At 32.7% G+C, this 23077-nt stretch overlaps 1 protein-coding gene across 3 annotated transcripts in view; it reads left to right on the top strand.

Annotated features, from left to right (window-relative positions):
* The window catches only part of LOC106461875 (eyes absent homolog 1-like), an 88469-nt gene that overhangs the window by 56152 nt on the left and 9240 nt on the right, over positions 1–23077 (top strand). For 2 of the 3 annotated variants that reach the window (XM_013921741.2, XM_013921739.2), the window contains exons 11-19: positions 771–928; positions 8606–8695; positions 10450–10508; positions 11027–11187; positions 15691–15705; positions 16946–17060; positions 19455–19576; positions 20583–20598; positions 20714–20798. In XM_013921741.2, coding sequence (XP_013777195.1) covers positions 771–928; positions 8606–8695; positions 10450–10508; positions 11027–11187; positions 15691–15705; positions 16946–17060; positions 19455–19576; positions 20583–20598; positions 20714–20798 — 821 coding nt within the window. The remainder of the gene's footprint in view (positions 1–770; positions 929–8605; positions 8696–10449; positions 10509–11026; positions 11188–15690; positions 15706–16945; positions 17061–19454; positions 19577–20582; positions 20599–20713; positions 20799–23077) is intronic. The other variant, XM_013921740.2, reaches the window with a different exon arrangement.

Here is a 23077-nt window from a genome sequence, read left to right as displayed (position 1 = left end):
GTGTACACATACCGTTATCATTTAAACCACAGGTGTACAGACACCTCAATTAAACTTTGCACCACATGTGTACACATACCGTTATTATTAAAACCACAGGTGTACAAACACCTCACTTAAACTTTGCACCGCATGTGTACACATATCGTTATCATTTAAACCACAGGTGTACAGACACCTCACTTAAACTTTGCACCGCATGTGTACACATACTGTTATCATTAAACCACAGGTGTACAAACACCTCACTTAAACTTTGCACCGCATGTGTACACATACCGTTATCATTTAAACCATAGGTGCACAAGTGCCTTATTTCCTTAAACTTTACACTGTAGACATACAAGCACCATTATTTTATTTAAACTCCAGTTAAGCAAGTACCTCTCCTCATTGTTTGTTGTTGAGCATAAGGCTAAAAAACTGGGCTGTTTTGTGTCGCAGGAGTAAAAGTGACACTCTTTCTTAAACTACAGATGAACAAAAAACGATATATTGAAGAAGTTACAAGTGTGAGCTGGGCCTAGTACTACTTCTTTAAGATGTAAAGTGTGTAACCCAGGCCATGTTACCCAGGCAATTTTCCGTAAACTAACCACTGACAAATCCTTCACGATAAAACACACTGAATGTGAATACAAATCAGTCGAGATTATAGTCGTTTATGAATTAATGCAAATGTAATTCCTTGCGACCACTTCCCAGTGTGACCACATTAAAAATTTATGTTACTAGTGCATTGGATAACATATCTCTTTTTTTTACTTTAGACACCAGTAAAAATAGTCGGAGTCGTGGCCGTCGTCATACTAACCCGTCTCCTGATCCTGACAATAACTTGGAGCGTGTGTTTGTGTGGGATCTAGACGAAACTATTATCATATTCCATTCTCTTCTCACTGGATCTTTTGCTACTCGTTATGGAAAGGTAAGAATATTTGTTTAAGTTTTAAAAACTCTTTTAATTTCTAGAAGTTGTTAAAAAAAGTAGAAATAATTTTATAATTCCATTTATTTGATTTTTTTTCAAATTTTGTAAAATAAAGCTAAAATACTCCGGAAATTATGTTTATGTGATTTTACAAAAAAGGCTGTATACAAAGTTATCTTAAATGTATCAATCCGCTGTGAGAAGCTTACATCTATGATGTACTTTTGAACCTTGAGATGGTAGTTTGGTAATTCTCTGTTTTTCTGCTTCTCTTATGTAACCAGACATCAACTAGGCACTTGATCCGGAAACCCATTCTGATGATCGCATTCTATTGGAAGATATTAAGCCGGACAATGTCTTATTAACGTAATTTAGTGTTTATTTATTCAAGAAGATAATAGGTGCTTTCTGCTTCTTTGTCGGTCAAATTAATATTAACTTCCGATTAGAGCAAGCTATGTGCTTAGAGCGAAACTAATACTCAACTTGGCAATCAGTATAGCTAGTTAAATACACAGTTATTGCATTTCTACTTATAAAAATTGGAATTCATTGTTTCCTCTGTTTGGTACGTAGGCCGCTAGCGACATTTTCGGCCGTAATACCATAAGAAGTTTCCATCTTGTAAAAAAGCAATAGGCCTTATATTTGAATTTAGGCGCTCAAGTTTCTTACAAAAGTGTGATATAAAATCTTACAATAATTTACCGACATTACACACACACACACACATATATATATATGTGTGTGTGTGTCTGTGTGTGTGTGTGTGTGTAGTAGCCTGATTATTTAGGAAAACAGTTTGTAGTTACTTATTATTACGTCACCGAAGGTGGACAGAAGTTATGTTTTCACCCCGTGTGTGTGTGTTTGTCAGCAAGATTTATCGAAAACGGCTGAATGGATTTAGATGAAAGTTGGACCATGACTCGACTTAGAAGTGATTAGTTTTTGCAGGGTCAAGGTCAAAGGTTAAGGTCATAACCAGGTCATGAAAATCCCCCCCTCCAAAATCCCTATCTCTTAAAATGGGGACCGATTTTTCACATTATTTTTGCTCTATAACTCAGTCTATAATGGAAACTTGGAAATATGTAGAATATTATTCCTCATTGTCCTGACAAAAATGGCCCGTGTCCGTTGTTAATGACGGACATATTTTCGTATTTTTTGAAAGCCGAATATGATCAACGCTGCGTATGCGCTCTACTAAATGCCCCTCTAGTATACATATGTTATGACTTGATTTAAATTTAAGCTTTAAATAGAAGTAAAATGTATTGAATTAAAAAGTTTTTAATTTTCTGTTTAAAAAGGTGTTTTTTTATCACGCTTTCTTTCTTCTCAGCTAAATTATAATTAATACAAGTCAAATGTTTCTTTTTATCCTGATTCAGTTTTTTCTTGCTCAAAATTGTTTCTTTTTCCCGTTTCCTTTTTTTTTGTTATGTTACACCGAGGCTGGTGAAATTACTTAGAACTAAACGTTTGAACGTACTATTATAACCGAGTACTTCTCTTTAATAACCAGCAGATGTACTCCCCTAAAACTGGTGAGCAGCGTACAACTAAACTTTTGAACGTACTTTATAACTGAGTACTTCATTTTGATAATCAGCAGGTGTATTGCTGATTATCTCCCTGAAATTGGTGAGCGGCCTAAAAACTAAACATCAGAATGTGCTATTATAACTGATTACTTCACTTTAATATCAGCAAGTGTACGTTTCTGAAACTGGTGAGCGGTCTAAAACTAAACATCTGAACGTGCTATTATAACTGATTACTTCATTTTAACAGCAAGCAGGTGTACGTTCGTGAAACTGGTGAGCGGTCTAAAACTGAACGTATGAACTTATTATAACTGTCAGTACTTCTCTTTGATATAACTGAACGACTGACTTTGATAGCCTGCAGTTGCTTGACCCTGAAGCTGGTAAAGTTACCTGCAACCTCAAAACACATGAACATACAATTAAAACTTAAGAAACACTTTGACAACCTGCAGCTGCATAAAGGGCACTGACTTACAAGAACTAAACGTTTAAACGCATTATATAAACTGAACAGTTCGTTTCGATGATCTACGGATGTAATGTGTTTAAAATGATAAAAACGTCTAAACATATTATTACAACTGTAGAATGGTGAGCAACCAAGTGTTCTGCAACAACTTAGCGTATGAATACTTTGCTTTAGCTGAATAGCACACTTTGATAACCTGTAGGTATATGACGCTAATTCTGATAAAATGGTCTATAAGAAGCTAACTTTAAAGTAAAGGGACTGTCGCTCATTGTATTACTCTTTTCTTGAAATTCACATCGGGTCATTGGGAGTGAAGCTTTATAAATTATGAACATTTCCCTGTTTTAAACGTCTTTTTATATTACCTTCCTCTCCGTTTACCTTGAGTGAATCTTCTTTACCTTACAAATACATTATCCAGGAAGAGTGGAAACTTTTATTAATATACGAGGTAATATTAACTGTTTGATAAAACGTGATTAGAAATCAAAGTCAAGAAAGATAATATGACAATTACGACAGGAAAAGTGCCAACAAAAGCAAATGAAAGTTAGTATTTAAAACATAAATCTTTTCCTGGTCATGTTGAAAAATAAATAAAGAGCAATATGAATTCTTTGTGATCGCGTTGGAACAAGAATTAGTCACTAGAACACCCTTTCCTGAGGACATGTAGAACAAAACATCACTTCAGCTTCAGCTCAACTTACATAGGAAAGCTTCAGTTACTTGTAACATGAATAAAACGTGCCCTATCATGTTCCTTCACGACTAGAACACCGTAGGAGTTGCCCACGTCACGTGAGAACCCAATCGATCACAAGAAATAAGTTGGCAGAAAGTTAAGATCGATTGTTAGAGTTCTCGATATTCTCAACATAACCAAAGCAAGCAGGAAATACAGCGAATGAAGAATGATTCATATGATAAACGTATATAACAACTGAACAGTTAACCAAAGAAGGAACGTACACAGTGTAACAGTTAACTATATCAGAAGGATAAGTAATAGTTTAGAAGCTAACCCAGCCAAGAAGATATACAGTAACTTAACTGTTAATTCAAACATATTGTTGGTGTGAACATGCTTTATAGTCGCTATAAAAAAACACCTATACACTGGATAGTTGAAGTGAAGAAAATGTGTCATTGGTCACTGTTCAGTTCTTCACATTATATAGCTACACAATAGCAGATATAATTAATAAATTTAGTATTAAGAAAATTGTTTAATCTCGAAGTCTTTCACAACGATATAGGTCCAGTTTATTTCTCTTTGGTTAACTTGTATCCAGGGCTACTGATAAGGAGTGGAATTCTCCGAAACTAGTAGAACCCAACAACACACTTTGATGAAAGTGTAAATTGAATTGGACCTCCCTTGAACTTAGACTTTGAAATAAAACAATTTTCGAAATACTAAGTTTATTTGTTATTAACTGTTAATTACAACAAATACTAATAACATCTTATTGACAAGGACGAAGATATACGCAACAACCTAACTGATAACCAAGGCCGGAATGTGTACAATAATTCAAAAGATAAACTACGCTAGTATTGTACAGAAAACTCAATAGTTAACTATGCCTGTAATGTAAACACAATAACTCCTAGGGGTTCTTAATACTAACAGTTTACCACGCCAGGATTATACACATCAACTCAATATTCTACTAAGCACTTAGCAAGGAAATGTTGACAAAAACTTAATAATTAATCATGTAGGAACATATATAACTTTTAAAGGATAATACCAGCTGACATAGTTTGCTGCAACAGTTAAACATTCCAATATTTTATCCGATAACTCAACAGTTAACCAAGCCAAGAACATACCCAACGCTTCAACAAGTAACTAAGTCTAAAATCCGCATCACAATTAAAGTTATTGAAAAAAAACAGAAAATATATACAACAACTTAATAAATAACGTTGTTAAAAACGCAGAGAATATATACAACAACTTAATAAATAACGTTGTTAAAAACGCAGAGAATATATACAACAACTTAATAAATAATGTTGTTAAAAAAAGCAGAAAATATTTACAACTCAACAAATAACTAATTTCACAATCCACATTACTATTAAAGTTCTTAAAAAAGCAGAAAACATATAAACCAACTCACCAATTAACTAAGTCAAGAATTCAAACTACAATTACAAAAAAAAAAGCTGAAAATATATACAAGAACTCAACAAATAACCAAGTCTAGAATTCGCCTCACAATTAAAGTTGTTAAAAAACAAAAAATGCAACAACGCAGCAAATAATGAATTTTAGAATCCAAACCACAATAGAGTATAAAATATACTGTTAAAGTTGTTAAAAAACAGGGGGTATATGGAAACAACAACTCAACAGATAATCGAACCAGGAATGCACACACAACATGCAGGAATACACAGAACATGAAAGTAGCACTGCTATTGATTATATTATAAGTAAAAAAAAAACTGCGATGGTTTTATTGTATTCAAAATTTACAGTAATTTCTGTACGCTGAATCTGAAAATGAGATCCGTTTTCTCCATCACGTACAGATTTTTCACAAAACGTCATAACGCAAAACATAAGAAAGACCACAACACGTAGTTTTGAGACTAAAAAATCAGGATGAATGAGGATGCATATTCGTTTGACATTAATGTTCTTCCCTTTTCTTCAGTTTGTTTGTATTTTTGTTAACAAACATAACAATACAAAATGTTCATTGTGGTAAACGAAATAATAATTTGATCTAAGTAAGTTTTTCTTCTTCCCGATTTGTAAAAAGTCCTTACGTGATAGAAAAAAATGTTATTTTCGAAATCTGCGTAGCTGAATAATGGAAAATCAGTTATTAAAACCAAAACAACTTTTATGAAGTTTAAATTCGCAGGCCTGTGTAATCCTTTGCAAAAACATTTTGTGTATTTCTTTCTTGTTTGTTTGATAGGATCTATAGAAATTAACCCCTTCATTTAAATCCTAATTATCATGGGTTGTTATGGATATTAATCGCATTTTGGAAAATGAATGGTATAATTGAGTGTGGAAGTTAACTTTTGTTTCTATAGTATATTTTTACAATCCTATTTTCGGTGTTTCTCTTTACTACTTTCTCCAGTGTTTGTTATTTAAATTTCATGACAGATATTAGTGGAAGTTTATACATTTCCATTTACCAACTGTTATGTATATGTAAGAGAGGTTCGCACAGATTACTGCATCTTTAGCCCCTAGTACGTAATAATAATAAAGATTATTGTTGTGATTGTTTTCTCATTTTTATTTCATTGTTTATTGCGTATATAAAACTTTGTTTTGTGGTTTGGTACGCACCAAATCATCATTTCCATAAAGATAGCTAATACGTCACAATCTCTTGTCAAGTCTATAATGACATAGACACTTCTGATGGCAGTAAGCCTGAACTACTGGAGCGTAGAATTCCAGGAACGGGGGTGTCATGTTACACCCGGGGTGGAGCTCAAGTTACTCGAGTGGCCTTCGCTGAAACTACGGCCATTATAGCTGCTGACGGCGCTTTATGTTGTGTGAGCTGCATCTAGGAGCCACTGCAGAAACCACTTCAGTGTGTACGCTGCTACAAATCTGCAGAAACCCAGAAAAAAGTATTGAAAAGTCTGACTCGTACTCCCAGATGGTTATTAATACAATGTTAGTACTTTGTAATAGCAGAGTGCGCGTTTTCTGTGGAAGAAGTATCATCCAGCATATATAACGGCCTGTCTCTTTTTAGCTGGTTACATTGAAACAAAATCATGATTTTTATAATTAATTACGAAAACAAAAAACACCTTTTTCTGTGATAACTTCATCAGCTAGTACAATAAATTTCGCTAGCTACTGTCTTCCTATACCCAACGTTAACAGTCAGTGTTACTGTATCATATTCCCAGATGGTTACACTAAAACAACGCTATTAATTGTAATTATTTAGAATAGAATAATTTTTACCCCCTGCAGCGTTATGCAATCGCTGCTAATGTTTCTATAAAGTTAAATAATCAGTTTTATTGATATTTAAACAGTGAATGAACTCTCAAGTTCACTCTAAAACCATTATTTGATAAAACTCTGTGTGCGTGTCTGCTTATAACTGGCGAATCGCTGGACCGATTGCCACCAAATCTGGCATGTACCCTAAGGACCCTCGGAGAGGTGAAAATACAGGGTAGAGGAGATCAGCGCTCAGTTTTGTCATCCCAGTGTCTTCCCCATGCATTGGATGCGTGCGTCAGCTAGTATCCATTTAATACGTTTTTGCACAAACATAAAATATTCCTTGCCACCGTTTTCCTAACGCTATTTATCAATGTGAAAGTTGATAGTAGTTATACAAATATAGTGTATTTTAATATAGAGTGTTTTCATAACTTATTTTTGAACAGTTTATTCGTAATTAAGTATGCGATGTAAAAACTACATAACTTCGTATCTATAGAGAATGACCTAAATGTCTCAACAGAGTATACTTGTTAATGAAAAAAAAGGACACGGTTATAAAATGATAACTGAAAAAATAAAATCCAGGTCACTGTGTGTACCACTACTGTTACATTCCGTTTCTTTCTTCTTTTTTTTTTACTCTTTAATAAATTGAACCTTAAACGAAACTGATATTATTCACTCGAAGATGCTGGTACTAATTAATTTGTTTTTCAGTGAAATTTTATCAAACTGTATAATTCATCTTTTGATGGTAAGGTCAGTGCAGCGTAACTCACAGCTTTTCTGACATATATATTAAAGATAATGGCAAAATATCCCTATAAATTTTATCTCCATTCAAGCGTTATTTGTAATTAATATCACTAATGTATTGCCATCTGGTGCTAAAAATGAGAAGTTAATTTTGTTTATAATTTGTTTTCATGAATTTGATTTTCTGTTAGTAATTAAGTATATGTATCTTAATGAGTTATGATATAAAATTAATATAAATACAAATTTAATTGATTCATTTAAATACGAATATTTATCTTATAATATTTGTGAAATTTGGTATAATTATATACACAATTAAAGCTGGCTCCAACTTTTTTTTTTAAAAAAGAATAACAATTTGATTTTCTGTTATTAATTAAGTATATGTATCTTAATGAGTTATGATATAAAATTAAGATAAATAAAAATTTAATTGATTCATTTAAATACAAATAAGTATCTTATAATATTTGTGCCCCCAAGTGGCACAGCGGTATGTTTCGATACCCGTGGTGGGCAGAGCACTGATAGCCCACTGTGTAGCTTTGTGCTTAACTTCAAAAGAAAAAAATATATATATAATGTTTGTGACATTTGGTATAATTATATACATAATTAAAGCTGGCTCCAACATTAAAAAAACATTTCCTGGAGTAGAAATACTTCATAAGAGATAATTCCAATAAGTACTGTATCAGCAAAAGAAGAAGAAATAGCGCATTTATACTATACAAGCAATCTAAAATGTTTCAAACCCTTGAATGAAATGACTCAAAAATTCACTTAACCGGCAGAGTCAGTAAATATTTATGACAAGTGCATTATTTTTATCAATATAACAATCTAACTGGGCCTAAATAAATAAGAATTTTTTTAACTTTACAAAAATTTCAAGTTTGTACATTAAATTTAATTTATTTTGACAGGATGCCCCCACAGCTGTTGCTTTAGGCTTAAGAATGGAAGAAATGATTTTCAATTTAGCTGATACCCATTTCTTCTTTAATGACTTAGAGGTGAGTGGAATTATAAAAAAATATATTATTATTTTTATAGGAAAGGTATCATATTATACACTGCCTGACCAAAAAATTAGAAACCCTGTTCTACTAGTGTGTTGGAGTCCTCCGGTGGGTCAGCGATAAATGCTAAAATACATGGTTCGATTCCCCAAGATGAACGGAGTGAAGATAGCCCATTGTGAAGTTTTGCGCTAAACAAAAACATCAACAGCTTGTTGAAGCACTGTGCGTGTAATCGCAGTCTGAATACGTCGTGACATAGACACCACTAGTTTTTGGATTACACCATATTTGATTCATTCATTCCTCAAGCAATATCGTTCCTAAATCTTTAAGGAGCTAAGATAAAGGAACAGGTACTCCATCAACATCCTTAAGGAACTAATGCAAATGAGTAGGTGCTTTCATAACATCCTCCAGTAATAGTGATGATTCTCAGTTGGTTTCCAATCTGGGGATTATGGTGGCAGCGAAGCGATGGAACTTCTCTTTATGCTCTTTAATGATTGGTTTAATCACGAACAATACTGGCATAGTGGATTGTGGCATTGTCGCCTTAAAGATATTCATAGCATTGGGGACAAAAATTGAACATAAGAGGGCGCAATTAATCTCTGAAAATGCTTAGATATATATATACGCAAGATGTAATGCCATCATTCAGAGAGAGAATGAGGAATCCAGTTCGTGTCATGAAAATGCATTACACATCATTACTCCACGTCCAGCAACAGAAAAATAACACACGATGGCAAACTTTGAACCTTACATTTGTACAGTATAACGTGTATCGAGAATTATTTGACCACATCACTAATTTCCACTGGTCAACAGTCCAATCCTGATTTTCTATGCAACACTAGAAGCACATCTTTCTGTTGGCAGCTGAGACAAGATTGAGGAAGCAAACGTTACCTGGGTTTAAGTGTATGCGAGATCTGAACATGGTTTTCCTATGGGGATCAGGGGTATAGCTTCCAGAAAATATGGCATTAATTGACTTCAAATGGAGAAATTCCTAAACTGTACATGGTGAAACGTGTATTTCAGCTTTAAAATTATTAACGGGTATTAACCTAACCCCACCGAGAGTAGACCTCTTGATGATGGTGGTGGGGAGGGTGAATCCTCCCCTGCAACCACAAGAGATTTGCAAACTGAAGAACGATTATCGAAATTTATTTGTTGAAGCTCCTTGCGCATCTTTCTTGTTGAAATGACAAGAAATTGTTTCTAGTCCATAATTGATGTCATCTCTGAAGTGCTGTATTGTTAAATGCCAACTGATCTTCCCAACCCTTACTAACTGCCTTTTATCCCTTTCTCGGAGCATTTCTTCCTCCACATTTTTCCTGCTTGATTTTTGTTAAGATTTTTACACTACTGTGTAGATTCCTGAGAAGGTCGCCTTCAATACCTCGATCAGTTCCTTTGTTTATGTTATCGAGGCCCTAGCTAATCGGACCCCAACAATAATGAAACCTTTCTCGTTAGATACATCCTTAACCATCCCCATCTTAATAAAAACTGAGACACAAAAACCAACTTACATTATGTATAGTGGTACAGTAGCAAAATGGGGTTTTTAATTTTTGGAGGAGTAGATTAGGTTAGCAAACAACAAAAAAAGAGATTAGTAATTTTAAAGCCACCATTAAAAAGAAAACACATTATAAATAGTTTGTACAAATAATTGTAATGTTATTAATGTTATGTTGAATATAGTTTGGTGTTTCAAACTTTTACAGGAGTGTGACCAAGTCCACATTGATGATGTTTCGACGGATGACAATGGCTTGGACTTGAGGTACTCCATTACTTGTTCACATTCCTTGAATTCAACAATGATGATACCAGCCTTAATAAACTGTTACTTTTATTCTTCGATAAGATAATGTTTATGAAGTAATATCGGTTTTAATATAGTTATTGTTCGTAAAATCATTCTATTCTACGATCAGTTAAGTTTCAATGGATAAATTATTGTTTTGTTTTATACAATAAAACTGGTGTCACTGAATTCAATCTTTTAGCCACAAAGAAAATAAATTTTTATTTAGTTTTATTTCTGCTTTATGATTAAATAAAATACCAAGCACAGTAGAAATTACGTTTTATGAGAAGTCAAGTCAAGACGACTACTAAACAATGTAAGGTGAAACACACAGTTAATGAAGTGTTACATAAGAAACTTAAAACACAATTTATAAAGATAGATATATATATATAGAGAGAGAGGAAGATTACAAAATTACAGTTTTGTACAACACAAATATGTGTGTGTTCTTCTTACTTTGGAGACTCCAAGTGTTCGTTTCTGTACAGCAACTACAACTTCCAAGCAGATGGGTTCCACTCAGCTGCCACAAATACCAGCCTTTGTCTTGCCACAGGTGTGAGAGGAGGCGTGGATTGGATGAGAAAACTAGCGTTTCGCTATCGGAAAATCAAAGAAATCTACAATCAGTACCGAAACTCAATTGGAGGTAAGACTAGATTTTCCCTCAATAGACAGTCATCCTTCAAAATAAGTCTAAAACACGTTGAAAGATTGCCTTATATAAACGTATAGTTCCCAACATTGTATAGATGTGTATGCTAGCATAGTACTAGAGTTGTTTAAGTACTTGGTATCATTTTACAGTTACGTGAGTGTAAACAGGTATAGTTCTAACATTATATAAATGTGTACCAACATATTATTAGCATTGTTTAAGTATCCGTGGTATCACTCTGGCATTATGCCACTGTGAGTGTAAACAGGTATAGTTCTAGCATTGTATAACTGTGTAATAGCATATTACCAGCGTTGTTTAAATATCTGTGGTATCCCTCTAATGTTATGTCACTGTGAATGACACAGTTCTAAAGTTTTATATGTGTGTCCGATTATGTGAGTGTGTGCTTTCTAATACTGTGTAGCAATGTGTTGCATAGTTCTAGGACATAGAACTGTGAGTGATATAGGTTGTCCTTTGACTATATGTAATATAGACGTAGCATTTTTCTAAATATATGTGAGACGTTGAAAGTGTAGTATTCTTTGATATATATAGTTTTAGAGTTGTATGACTGCGTTTGGTATTGTTGTAGGATTGTATAACTGTGTGGGATATAATATTAGTATTGTATAGCTGTGTGGGATATAATATTAGTATTGTATAACTGTGTGGGATATAATATTAGTATTGTATAACAGTGTGGGATATAATATTAGTATTGAATAACTGTGTGGGATATAATATTAGTATTGTATAACTGTGTGGGATATAATATTAGTATTGTATAACTGTGTGGGATATAATATTAGTATTGTATAACAGTGTGGGATATAATATTAGTATTGTATAACTGTGTGGGATATAATATTAGTATTGTATAACTGTGTGGGATATAATATTAGTATTTTATAACTCTGTGGGATATAATATTAGTATTGAATAACGATGTGTGGTATCGTTACATTACTGTGTGATGTGCAGTTTTATTTTTGTAACCATCTGTGGTATTGTAAGACTGAGTAAGGCATAGCTCTAGCGTTGTATTGCTCTAGGTTGTAAAACCGTGTGTGTGGTAAAGATTTAGTGTTTTATAAGTTAGCAATACATGGCAATGATATTTTATCTCCGTAGGTATATATAGTTGTCTGTGTGACGACTAATTCTAGGTTGTCTGTGAGCGGTATAGGTTTATCATTATACAATAGAACTGGTGTGTTTTATAGCTGTATAAGTTTTTGAGATATACGTCAAGAATGTTATAACGGTGGGTGTTACAGTTTTAGGTTGTAAAAAAGATAAGGACTAATATTGTACAATTGTGTTTATTATATCTGCAGCGTTATAGGACTCCGTAAGATATATTTTTTGGTAACGTATAAATCTGTGTGATGTATAGCTTTGTGCACATGTCAGTGCATAGGTCTAGCATCGAGAAATATGTGTGACATATTCATACCATTGTATAATTGCGTGACCTATAGGTCTTGATTGTGAGGTATAATTTTTGGCATTGTATAACTATGTGCGTCATGGGTCAAGCATTGTCGAGCTTTGTGATATAGGTTATAGAATTAGTATTGTAGCATTGTATAAGTGTGTGGGGTATAATATTAGTATTATATGATCATTAGCTGTATAATGTGTACGGGGTGTGTAGTTGTGTGAGTCCGGGGAAGCTTACTAGGTTCCGGGTTCCAGAAGCAATACGCCATTAAACACACTCAGTACTTTCAGATGTGAAGACATATAACTTGAACAGTCATTTTCGCTGTTAGGCTAACCTGTTCCTCTAAGATATGTTTGAACCTTAGCACTTCTGACCTGGTTACTTAGTCCGTGTGTCGCATGTGGTACCGTTCAGGTTGAAAGTAACAACAAACAATTGTGTGTGTCAAGTTCAAAATATTGTACATTTGTGAAACATAAGTTTAACGTTACATATCTGTATGTCACAGAACTCTAGTTTGTGTGTAACATAGATCTAGTATACTATAATCCTCTTTGGCATAGTTCTAACATCATAAAATTAATTGGCATGGCTATAGCATTGTGAAGCTGTGTGATAAAGCTGTAGCATTAAGAATTTGTTTTGTGTGCTTCTACCATTGTGAAGCTGTGTGATAAAGCTGTAGCATTAAGAATTTATTTTGTGTGCTTCTACCATTGTGAAACTGTGAAGCACATTTTTAACATTGTTAAGCTGTGTGCTTTAGCTCTACAATTGTAAAACTGTTTGGAATAGTTCTAGTATCGTGAAACTGTCTGGTGTAGCTCTAGCATTGTGAAACTATGTGGTTTAGCTCTAGATATGTAAAAGTGTATGGTATAGTTACAGCATTATGAAATTGTGTGTTATAGTTCTAGCATTATAAAACTGCCTTGTATAGTTCTAGCATTATAGAACTGTCTTGTATAGTTCTAGCATAGTGAATCTGCACAGTACAATTCTAGAATTACGAATCTATTCGGTATGGTCTTAATATTACCTTTCTGAAACTGTGTGGTATAGTTCTACCAATGGGAAAAGATGTTGTGTATAGTATGACACTGTATCGTATACTTCAATAACTGTGAAACTGTATGATGTAATTCTATCCTTGGGAAACTGTATGGCATGGTTCTAGCCTTGTGAAGCGGTTTGGTGTAGTTTAGTATCGTGGAACTTCGTGGTATATCTCTAGTTTTGTGAAACTTTAAGGTATAATTGTAACATAGTGAAATTGTGTGGTATAGTATTAACATTATGAAACTGTATGGTATAGTTTTAGCAATGTGAAACTGTGTGATATTGTTTTAGTCTTTTGAAACTGTGCGATATAGTTCTATCATTTTTCTAGTATTTCGAAACTCTGTGGTATAATCTATAGCCCTGTCAAATTATGTGGTGTACTATTATATAGATCTTACATATAGTGTTAACATAGCAAAACTGTGGTATGTTTCTAGATTGTACATAGATCTGACATATAGTGTTAACATTGTATGACTGTGATATGTTTCTGGATTGTATGTCGATGTTACATGGTGTTAACATTGTAAAACCGTGGTATATTTTTGGATTATATATCGATTTGATATATAGTGTTTACATTGTATAATTAGTAATTTTGGCGTAGTAACTGTATTTATCTCGTGTAGTTTTGTGTTGTGTAACTGTAGAACATGTAAGTTTAGCGTTGTATAATGTTTTCGGTATAGTTCTAGGCTGTACAAATGTGTATGATTCTAGGTTATATAACAGGTATTACTGTAGCTTATTTAACTGTGTCTGGTATAGTTCAAGGATGTATTACTACCTGAGGTATCCCAATATAGTTTTATTTTGTACATTTGTGAGAAACATAGTTCTAGGTTGTTTAAATGTTTGAAGTATAACACAGATGTTTAAAGAAAAATTCAACGTTTGAAGATACACAACAAATATTTTAAAATTAGACCATCACTAGTCTCAAAATACAAGATTTTTTTTATTACTTAATTACTTACAGTATACGGATACAATATCGTGAGACTGGGAACAATTTCATGCATTCTATGTGTTGCGACGACAGGTATGTTTGAGAGCAAAACCACATTGCTCTATCTGCTGTCCACCACGAACCCAGAATTTGAGTGTTTTAAGTCAGTAGAGTTACCGCTGTTCCACCGGGGTAATCATTAGCAGGAGTGCAATATTTTGCAATATTTAAGACCCATGTATGCATTTCTTCAAAACAATAACAAAAACAAAGCACATGATCAAATTTACATTAAAAATTTAATTCAAAGAAGTTCATTTCACTCTGGTCCTCCATTTTTATTTGTTTGTTTGTTTGTGTTTGAATTTAGCGCAAAGCTACACGAGGGCTATCTGCGCTAGCCATCCCTAATTTAGCAGTGTAAGACTAGAGGGAAGGCAGCTAGTCATCACCACCCACCGCCAACTCTTGGGCTACTCTTTTACCAACGAATAGTGGGATTGACCGTCACATTATAACGCCACCACGGCTGAAAGGGCGAGCATATTTGGTGTGACCCTCAGATTGCGAGTCGACTGCCTTAACCACCTGGCCATACCATATCTATTTAATAACTTAAGATTATTTATATTACATTGGATTACTTCAATGATTTTACGGATGTTATTACCATTGATGCTCACGGGTTGTGCCAAAACAACAGTTTTTTTTCCATTGAGTCATGTTCAGCTAAAGACGAGATCTTTGAATTATTATTTTCAAAATTTCTTTTATATTAATTTATTCTGTATTTCAAATTTCTTTTAGTTTGTCTTATATAAATGCTCACATACATGATATTTTGTATATACCAGTTTTTTCTCCATTGAAACAATTTTATTTTTAGTTATACTAAGAATTTGGCTAACCTTGTTCAACGGTCTGTACATCGATAAGATATTTTGATATTGTTTTGTAGATAGTTACAGTATTTGACAAGATAAACCAGGTATAAATGGTAATACAAGCCCTTTTTTCTTATTTTTTTCAGTAAGTGGTTTTAACGGTAAGTGGTTTTTAATATTTTATCGCATTTTTATTTCTGGATAGCTCTGTTAAGAATATCAGGATTAAAACCTCATTCTGCTGCTTCTTGATTAATAATAACTTGTTGTTAATATCTTCCTGTGTACAACATAATTTTAAAATTCTACCCACATAATAATAAAAAGTACTGATTTTTTTTTAGAATTAGTGTGACATAATTTTTAATGTGGAAACGAGATTACTTAGACTGGTTTTTTGATAAACATCAGTTTCCAATTTATCCTTATTTTTTCTTACTAAAACATCCAAAAAAGTAAAAAGTTGTTAGGACAGTTAGAGAAATCCATTAAATTCTCTTTGCCATGCAGCCATATCAAAAACGTTTTGCCAACTTACCTTAGCCAAATTTCCTGTTTCTTTTCCACTTTTTTTAACTCTTCAGTTTCAAAACTGTCCATGAACGGATCATGTAATAATGGAAATAATTGAGGACTCATATTAAACTTTTTTTTTATATAAACTTTACATTTAATCTGAAAATAATTTATTTTTAATACATGTTTCTAAAAGTTTAATCGTATCAATTACTTCTAAAGCTGAATTTTTATTTTCTTTTAACTTATCCTAAAATCATGTAATGGCTTTTTCCACAAATACTTCAGTGAATAATGAAACAACATCGAAAGACACTAAAATATCATCCTTGTCTAGTGTTACATGTTTAATTCTTTCAACAAACTCTAACGAATTCTTTACGGTGTATTTATTTTTATCCTTTAAAAACGAAAATATTTTCGATATGAATTTTGCTACATTATATTTGGGACTCTTAATATCAAATATGATTGGTCTAAAATTGGTTCCACTTTTATGATATATTTTTTTACAGCAAATTATCAAGTAAAACAATATTCTTATTGTGTTTTTAAATATTTATTGTGTATCATAAAATTAAAAAAACATCTGTGTTATTTTAAATTTACACAATTATCATCTTATCATTAATGGCTGAAGTATAGTTTTAGATTGTATATTTATGGTGAAACATAATTCTAGGTCTTTTAACTGGCTGAGATATTGTTCTAGATTGTATTTGTACGTGACGTATCCTGGTATAATTCTAATTTGTATAACTGTGTGGGATGTAGTTCAAGGTCGTTTAATTGGCTCAAGTGTTGTTTTATCTGTATTTATCTCTAGAAGAAAAGTTTTAGATTGTACAATGTGTGAAGTGCTAACTGCGTTAAGTTTATTTTTAGGGCTTTTAGGTCCTGGCAAGCGAGACCAATGGGTTCAGCTACGAACTGAAATAGAAAGCTTTACAGATTCTTGGATGACATTGGCTTTGAAATGTCTTTCCGTGATTCACTCCAGGTAATACTGTAGATCATAAATCAGTTTGGTGCTATCTTGATTGCAGATATTGCCACCAGTACTTACATTCTACGCTCTTGGTTTTAGTAATATCATTTCACGCACTGAGCTACTACCAACATAATGCAACATCTTCTTAGTGCTAAAGTCATACACTCGAAGTGTTAGCAACATTGTATTTTGTCCGCTAGGTGTTACTTACATAATATAATATTTTCTATCTTATACTTCTGGCATCACAACATTTCATCAAAACATTATCAAAATTATGTTATAAGATTTAAATATTATCAATATCATTATTATCAAGATAATGCCGTAGATTGCGATATCATAGACAAAGCAATAGAATATATATCGTTTATATGCTAGAATTGCTCTACACAAATTCAGGGATACATATAGTTGAAGCAACACTAGATGGCAGCACAATAAAAGAGATCCATTCTTCAATAAAAACATTCTTCTCGTGCGCTGCAAATGCTTTCAACGGTACAGAATTTAACCAACGTTGTTTTAAACGCGTTCCATTCTCCACTTTACAACAGATTTTATCAATAAAAGTTCATTGATGTTAAAGAAAACAAAGAAGCATTATCTTACTACAAAGAAAATTATTCGTCAATGACATCATGAGAATTAATAATGACATTTAATTGTAACATTTTTATCGAAATATTTTCTTGAATTTCTACCCGTGCAACTTTTGTGGTTTAAAATTTGTCTTGTGCAGATAGAAGTCTAGAATGTTTTTTCTATATTTTTGTTTTTCGAAATATAGGCAGTATTGGCCGAAAGTATGAGTCCAAGGTACCAACACCCAAGGTCTCATGAAAGGTTGTAAAAGAAAAGTTTTGGTTTAATTTATATGTTACATTTATATTCTATATTATAATATTAGACATATAAAGTTCAATTTGAAACATCATAGGCTGAATAATCAGTACTTAGTAGATCCTTGTGTAACGTGATGATATAATCACACATTGAGGCTAAGTTGTTTTAGGCTATCAACGGTATTTCATTCCATGTTTGTTGCAAAATAACCCAAAGTTACTGTAAAGTAGTTGTTTTATTTTTCAACCGAATTAGTACTTTCATTACTTTGATATCGCGAACTCTTTTCTTCTTCAAACACCTTTTACTCTGAAGTGCACAATATTCTGAATCTTTATACTACTTACATTCAAAGCCAGAGTTAGTTAAGTGTCCATGTAATATTCCGTGACGAAGCAGAATCTTGTCCTTTCTTCATAAAACCATCATGTTTTTACAATACTTCTCACTTTTACCAAAAAGTACCCTCCAAAGCGTTCAAGATTCATCACCATCTTTCTCACTTTTCATAGTCACGTCTTTGTACAAGAACTATTCTCTTTACTAAAAGCTTAGTCTTTTTTCGCCACTCCGTATCATGTTGTTCCATTCGTTCTTTCAGCTTTTGTGATCCTTTCTAAGATTAACCAGGTTCACGCGTGAAATAGTAGGCTTTTTGACTGCAATCTATTCATGTATAACACTTTATCGCAACCGACTTCTAACACTTTTATTGGATTCCAACTCCATTGATATTCTGTTTTTATTTCAAATAGCACCATTTTTTGGTTGTTAGCTTTGTACATGTGCTCATGTACACGCTTTCTAAGCACAAACAATAATTTTCACACGTTAATGTTGTCACATGTTTAGTTGAAAGCTTCATATAAGACGTCAGATCACTCTGTTTGACATCTTTCTTTTCATCTTTGCGTTAGCACTCCGGTACTCTTCAGTTATAAAAACCGGTTATGCTATGCTCTTCCTGTTTATAAAGATCCCGTTATCCTGGAGCAAGTACAAGTTTATTCTGCTTACTTATCCAGGAGTGAATGGCAATAGTTTTGCTTTAGTGTTATTTACTTCTCTAAATCAGTACATACGTTTTGAGTATAACTGTGTCACGCTTGGTAAGAGTTATTCAATTCAGATTTCCAAACGTTCTGTAACATTACAGAAACGATGGTGCAAATACAGTCAAGAACACATTTTATGATTAATTTCATAATATAACTTGTGATATTTCAAAATTATTCGTGAAATTTAGCATTTCTCTGTAATCCATTTCTTCGAAAAAAGCAAAACCTTCTGAATAATATAAATTTTGTGAGTATTGAGTGATATATAAACGAGATAACGATATCAATTAGATATATAAACTAGACGAGTTTATGAAATTATTCTCAACCTGTATCCCTGAGCACTACCTAAGTTTCACAAGTTTCCGGATCGTTGAAATATGTAATATTTGAAACGTCTTTTAATATGTGCATATTTAAATGTTTTTTTTTTGTTTTTTTTTTAAAGCTAACGCACTGTTCTCTTCTATTCATGCTTACATGTAACACCTCCTCACAGAAACAACTGTGTCAACGTTCTAGTAACGACTACTCAGTTGGTACCTGCACTGGCCAAGGTTCTTTTATATGGACTAGGAGGCGTGTTCCCGATAGAAAACATTTACAGTGCTACAAAAATAGGTAGGAGAGGAATTTCAGTTTTTATGTTATAGAAATATTGCATTTTACACAATGGTATTTTTTTTATTTACTCTGTCTAAAGGTATTGCAGCAACTTATTGATAATAATTTTCTGATGGTGAATTGGGTATCGATATCCCCATTTTTCAAAACTTCGGTATTTATTCATTTTAGTATGATACATAGGATTAGCGATTATGAACATGGTATTATACACATGACGTTTACTTCACGTTGCAAATTTTAGGAACCCATGGTTCAGTTTAAATAGGCAAAACCTCCATAGTGGAAGGAACTCAGCTGTTAAAAGTGTCAAAATTCGTTTGAGTCACTCTCCAGAAGCCCTGTAATCTACCCATTAGATTGAATCTCTGTTTAGTGATCTCTAAACATAAGTTATAGCTTTATTCAGGAGATACATCATTACTATATTGAGCTTCTGGACAAAATAGACATTGTTGATGTATGGAGCTTCTAGTTGGAACAGATATTGCTCATGTATGGAGCTTTTAGTGGGGAAATATATTATTGATGTATGGAGCTTCTAATTGGAACAGGTATTGCTTATGTATGGAGCTTTTAGTTGGGAAAGATATTATTGATGTATGGAGCTTTTAGTGGGGAAAGCTACTGTTGATGTATGGAGCTTCTTGTTGAAACAATATTGTTGACACATGGAACTTTGCAGATACTGTTAATGTTTGAAGCTTCTGGACAAAACACATGCTCATTTATCTAAAATTACTTTCAAAAGACAAGGTTAATAGATTGAATTTATGTAATGTTGATGTATTGAACTTCTAGTTTGGACAGATATTATTTATGTATGGAGTATTTAGTTAGATAGATATTGTTAACATATGAAGCTTCGAATTACAACACACATTGTTGATATATATGTATTTTTTCTCTTTGGTTAAAAGAAATATTGATAATGTATTGAACTTCTAATTAGAATAGATACTGTTGATGTTAACCACATGGTGTTAAAGTTTGTAGCTCTTAAGAAAGGAAAGCTGTTTTAAAAAGTATGTGTTGTTCTATGAAAGAAAAGCTGTTTTAAAAAGTATGTTTTTAAAACAGCTTTCCTTTCTAGAACAACACAAAACAGCTTTCCTTTCCTAGAACAACACATACTGAGAGAATTAACTCAAGGTATGGCAGGAAATGCACTTATGTTGTTGTTGGAGATGGCAGAGATGAAGAATCAGCAGCCAAACAGGTCAGTGAAACCTTTATTTAAATGTCTAGAAATGGTATATTGGTTTCTGATAGAAAAATGACTATTGTTCATGACTATTTGTGTCTAATAAATTTTGACACCATAGCATAATAAACTGCACTAAGATATGTAAATCACAAGGAAGGTGTGTTTACTTCATTAAAACCTCATTTCTTTTATTTCACGAGAACAGTTTTCCAGGAGAATATCATGAGAAATAGCTGACTGTTTAAAATGCCTATCCTGTAAATTTGTTTTATGTCACTGTTGTAGTAATTAGTTCAAATATTTAGTTAATTTTAGTTAATAAACTAAAATGTCAATAATATATTGTAAATAATCAACTGATCCAAAATACAAAAAATGAACAACAAAAGTTAATCCACTACTACTCAATAAATTGTCAGTATTACTTCGACAATAACTACGTAATGATATATACTAGTTATTCAGCTAACTCACACTAATTTACAAATCATTACAGTACAAGTTATGGCAAATGAAAAATGATTGTCATATGAATGAAATATTAGAAATAACTCTATTTTTGAAATTCCGCAGAAGGTTTTGTTCATTGTACAGAGTAAAGTATTTGTTTATTTTGTTCACAACGTTTCACCAGGTTTACCTGGCATCTTCAGATGAGATGCAAGAAATGAGGCTAACAGAAATTAATTCAAAATAGGAGAATCATGTGAGTATCTTTAACAATAATAATCTGCAAGACACGTGATTCATTAATTGCAAACTTGATAAAGTATTTATCAATGAACTGTCAAATATATAAATAAAGCTTTAAGGGCTGAACCTAAGTATTGTTTTATTGTTTTTATTTAAACACAAAGTTACACAATGGGCTATCTGTGCTCTGCCCACCACGGGTATCAAAACCCGGTTTCTAGTGTTCTAAAGCTGCAGACATACCGCTGTGCTACTGGGTGGCCCTAACGATTGAAATTTGTTCTATAAACAAGAGAGAGAGATTTGTATTTGATAAGAAAATGGTTTTGTTTTTTATTAACGGGACTTCTTTTATTTTTCGTCTGTTAATGTTATCTTTTATACTGAGGGTTTTTACCTTATAATAATTTAAAGAATGATTGTTCCTCAACATATGTTCAAAAACATGGGATGGAGAATTTAAATATTTCCACAAACGAGTATAAAGGTGTCTCTTTGTCTCATCAGTATAACAGCGTTTACAATCTATACATTCTTTTGCACACTCTTCCAGAAGTATCATTGTCTATATACTTTTTGGATAACATTTAACCTAGTTTTTTCCCAGGTAGAAATGTAAATTTTACTGTATTTAAACAAGATTCTTTTGCTAGCAAGAGAGAACTCTGAGATTAACGGTAAAATAAAATAAATAGGGATATCTACAGAAGGTTCATTTTCGATGTTAATTTGTAGCTTATTTTCAAAGGAATCAATTACTTGATCAACAACAGAGGGAGCGAAATTGTTTTGTACACAAAACTGAAATCTATGGTTGGCATTTACTTTTTTTTTCTAAGTAGAGGTTGGAACTTATGATTTGATTTGCACAAACAGCAGTTTGTAATGTACCCAACTTTTGACATTGGTCATGAATATAATTTCAAGGAATATAAAGACTATTGTGAATGTTCTTATGAAATACAGATTTAGAAGTCAGTGTTTGTCTTTATAACAGGAATATTTAGAAGTGACGATTGCCATCAACTTCTTTTTCCATCGTGAATTTTATATTTGGATGTATCTGGTCTAGATTAGAGAAAAAGTCATAAACTATGTCAAGATTATCAAAAGCTGAAAAAAAAATGTCATCAACATACCGAAACAAAAACATTGATTTGCAAAGTGAATTTAAGATGGCCATTTCTTCAATTTTTATCATGAATACATTGGCAAGTACTGGGGCTGCTGAATTTCTCATTCTTAGGTCTTTAACTTGGATATAATTTACATCATAAAACTGGAAATTGGAAGATCTAACTTCAAAGAAAGAGAAGATAACATTAACTGATGCAAGATAAAAGAAGCCCTGTTAGTAAAGTAAAACAGAATCCTATACTTAACAAATACAAGGGTGTCAATTTATATCTATTTTAATCGCTCTCTCTCTCTCTCTTGTAAACTGAATGGTCACAAGTAAATAGACACCTAATGTTTCGTCATTTAACTGATTTATACTAACTAATTTGTGTTCACAGAGCACTATATAAATGAAAATGGTCCGCACACCTAATTATATTGTGCTACAACATACCTAGAACTCAAGGTTCTTTCGAATC

This window comes from Limulus polyphemus, unplaced genomic scaffold (genome assembly GCF_000517525.1).
Source record: "Limulus polyphemus unplaced genomic scaffold, Limulus_polyphemus-2.1.2 Scaffold1050, whole genome shotgun sequence".
Taxonomy (NCBI): Eukaryota; Metazoa; Arthropoda; class Merostomata; order Xiphosura; family Limulidae; genus Limulus; species Limulus polyphemus.
Note: the sequence above shows the minus strand (reverse complement) of the source record. Positions and strands in the feature narration are given on the sequence as shown.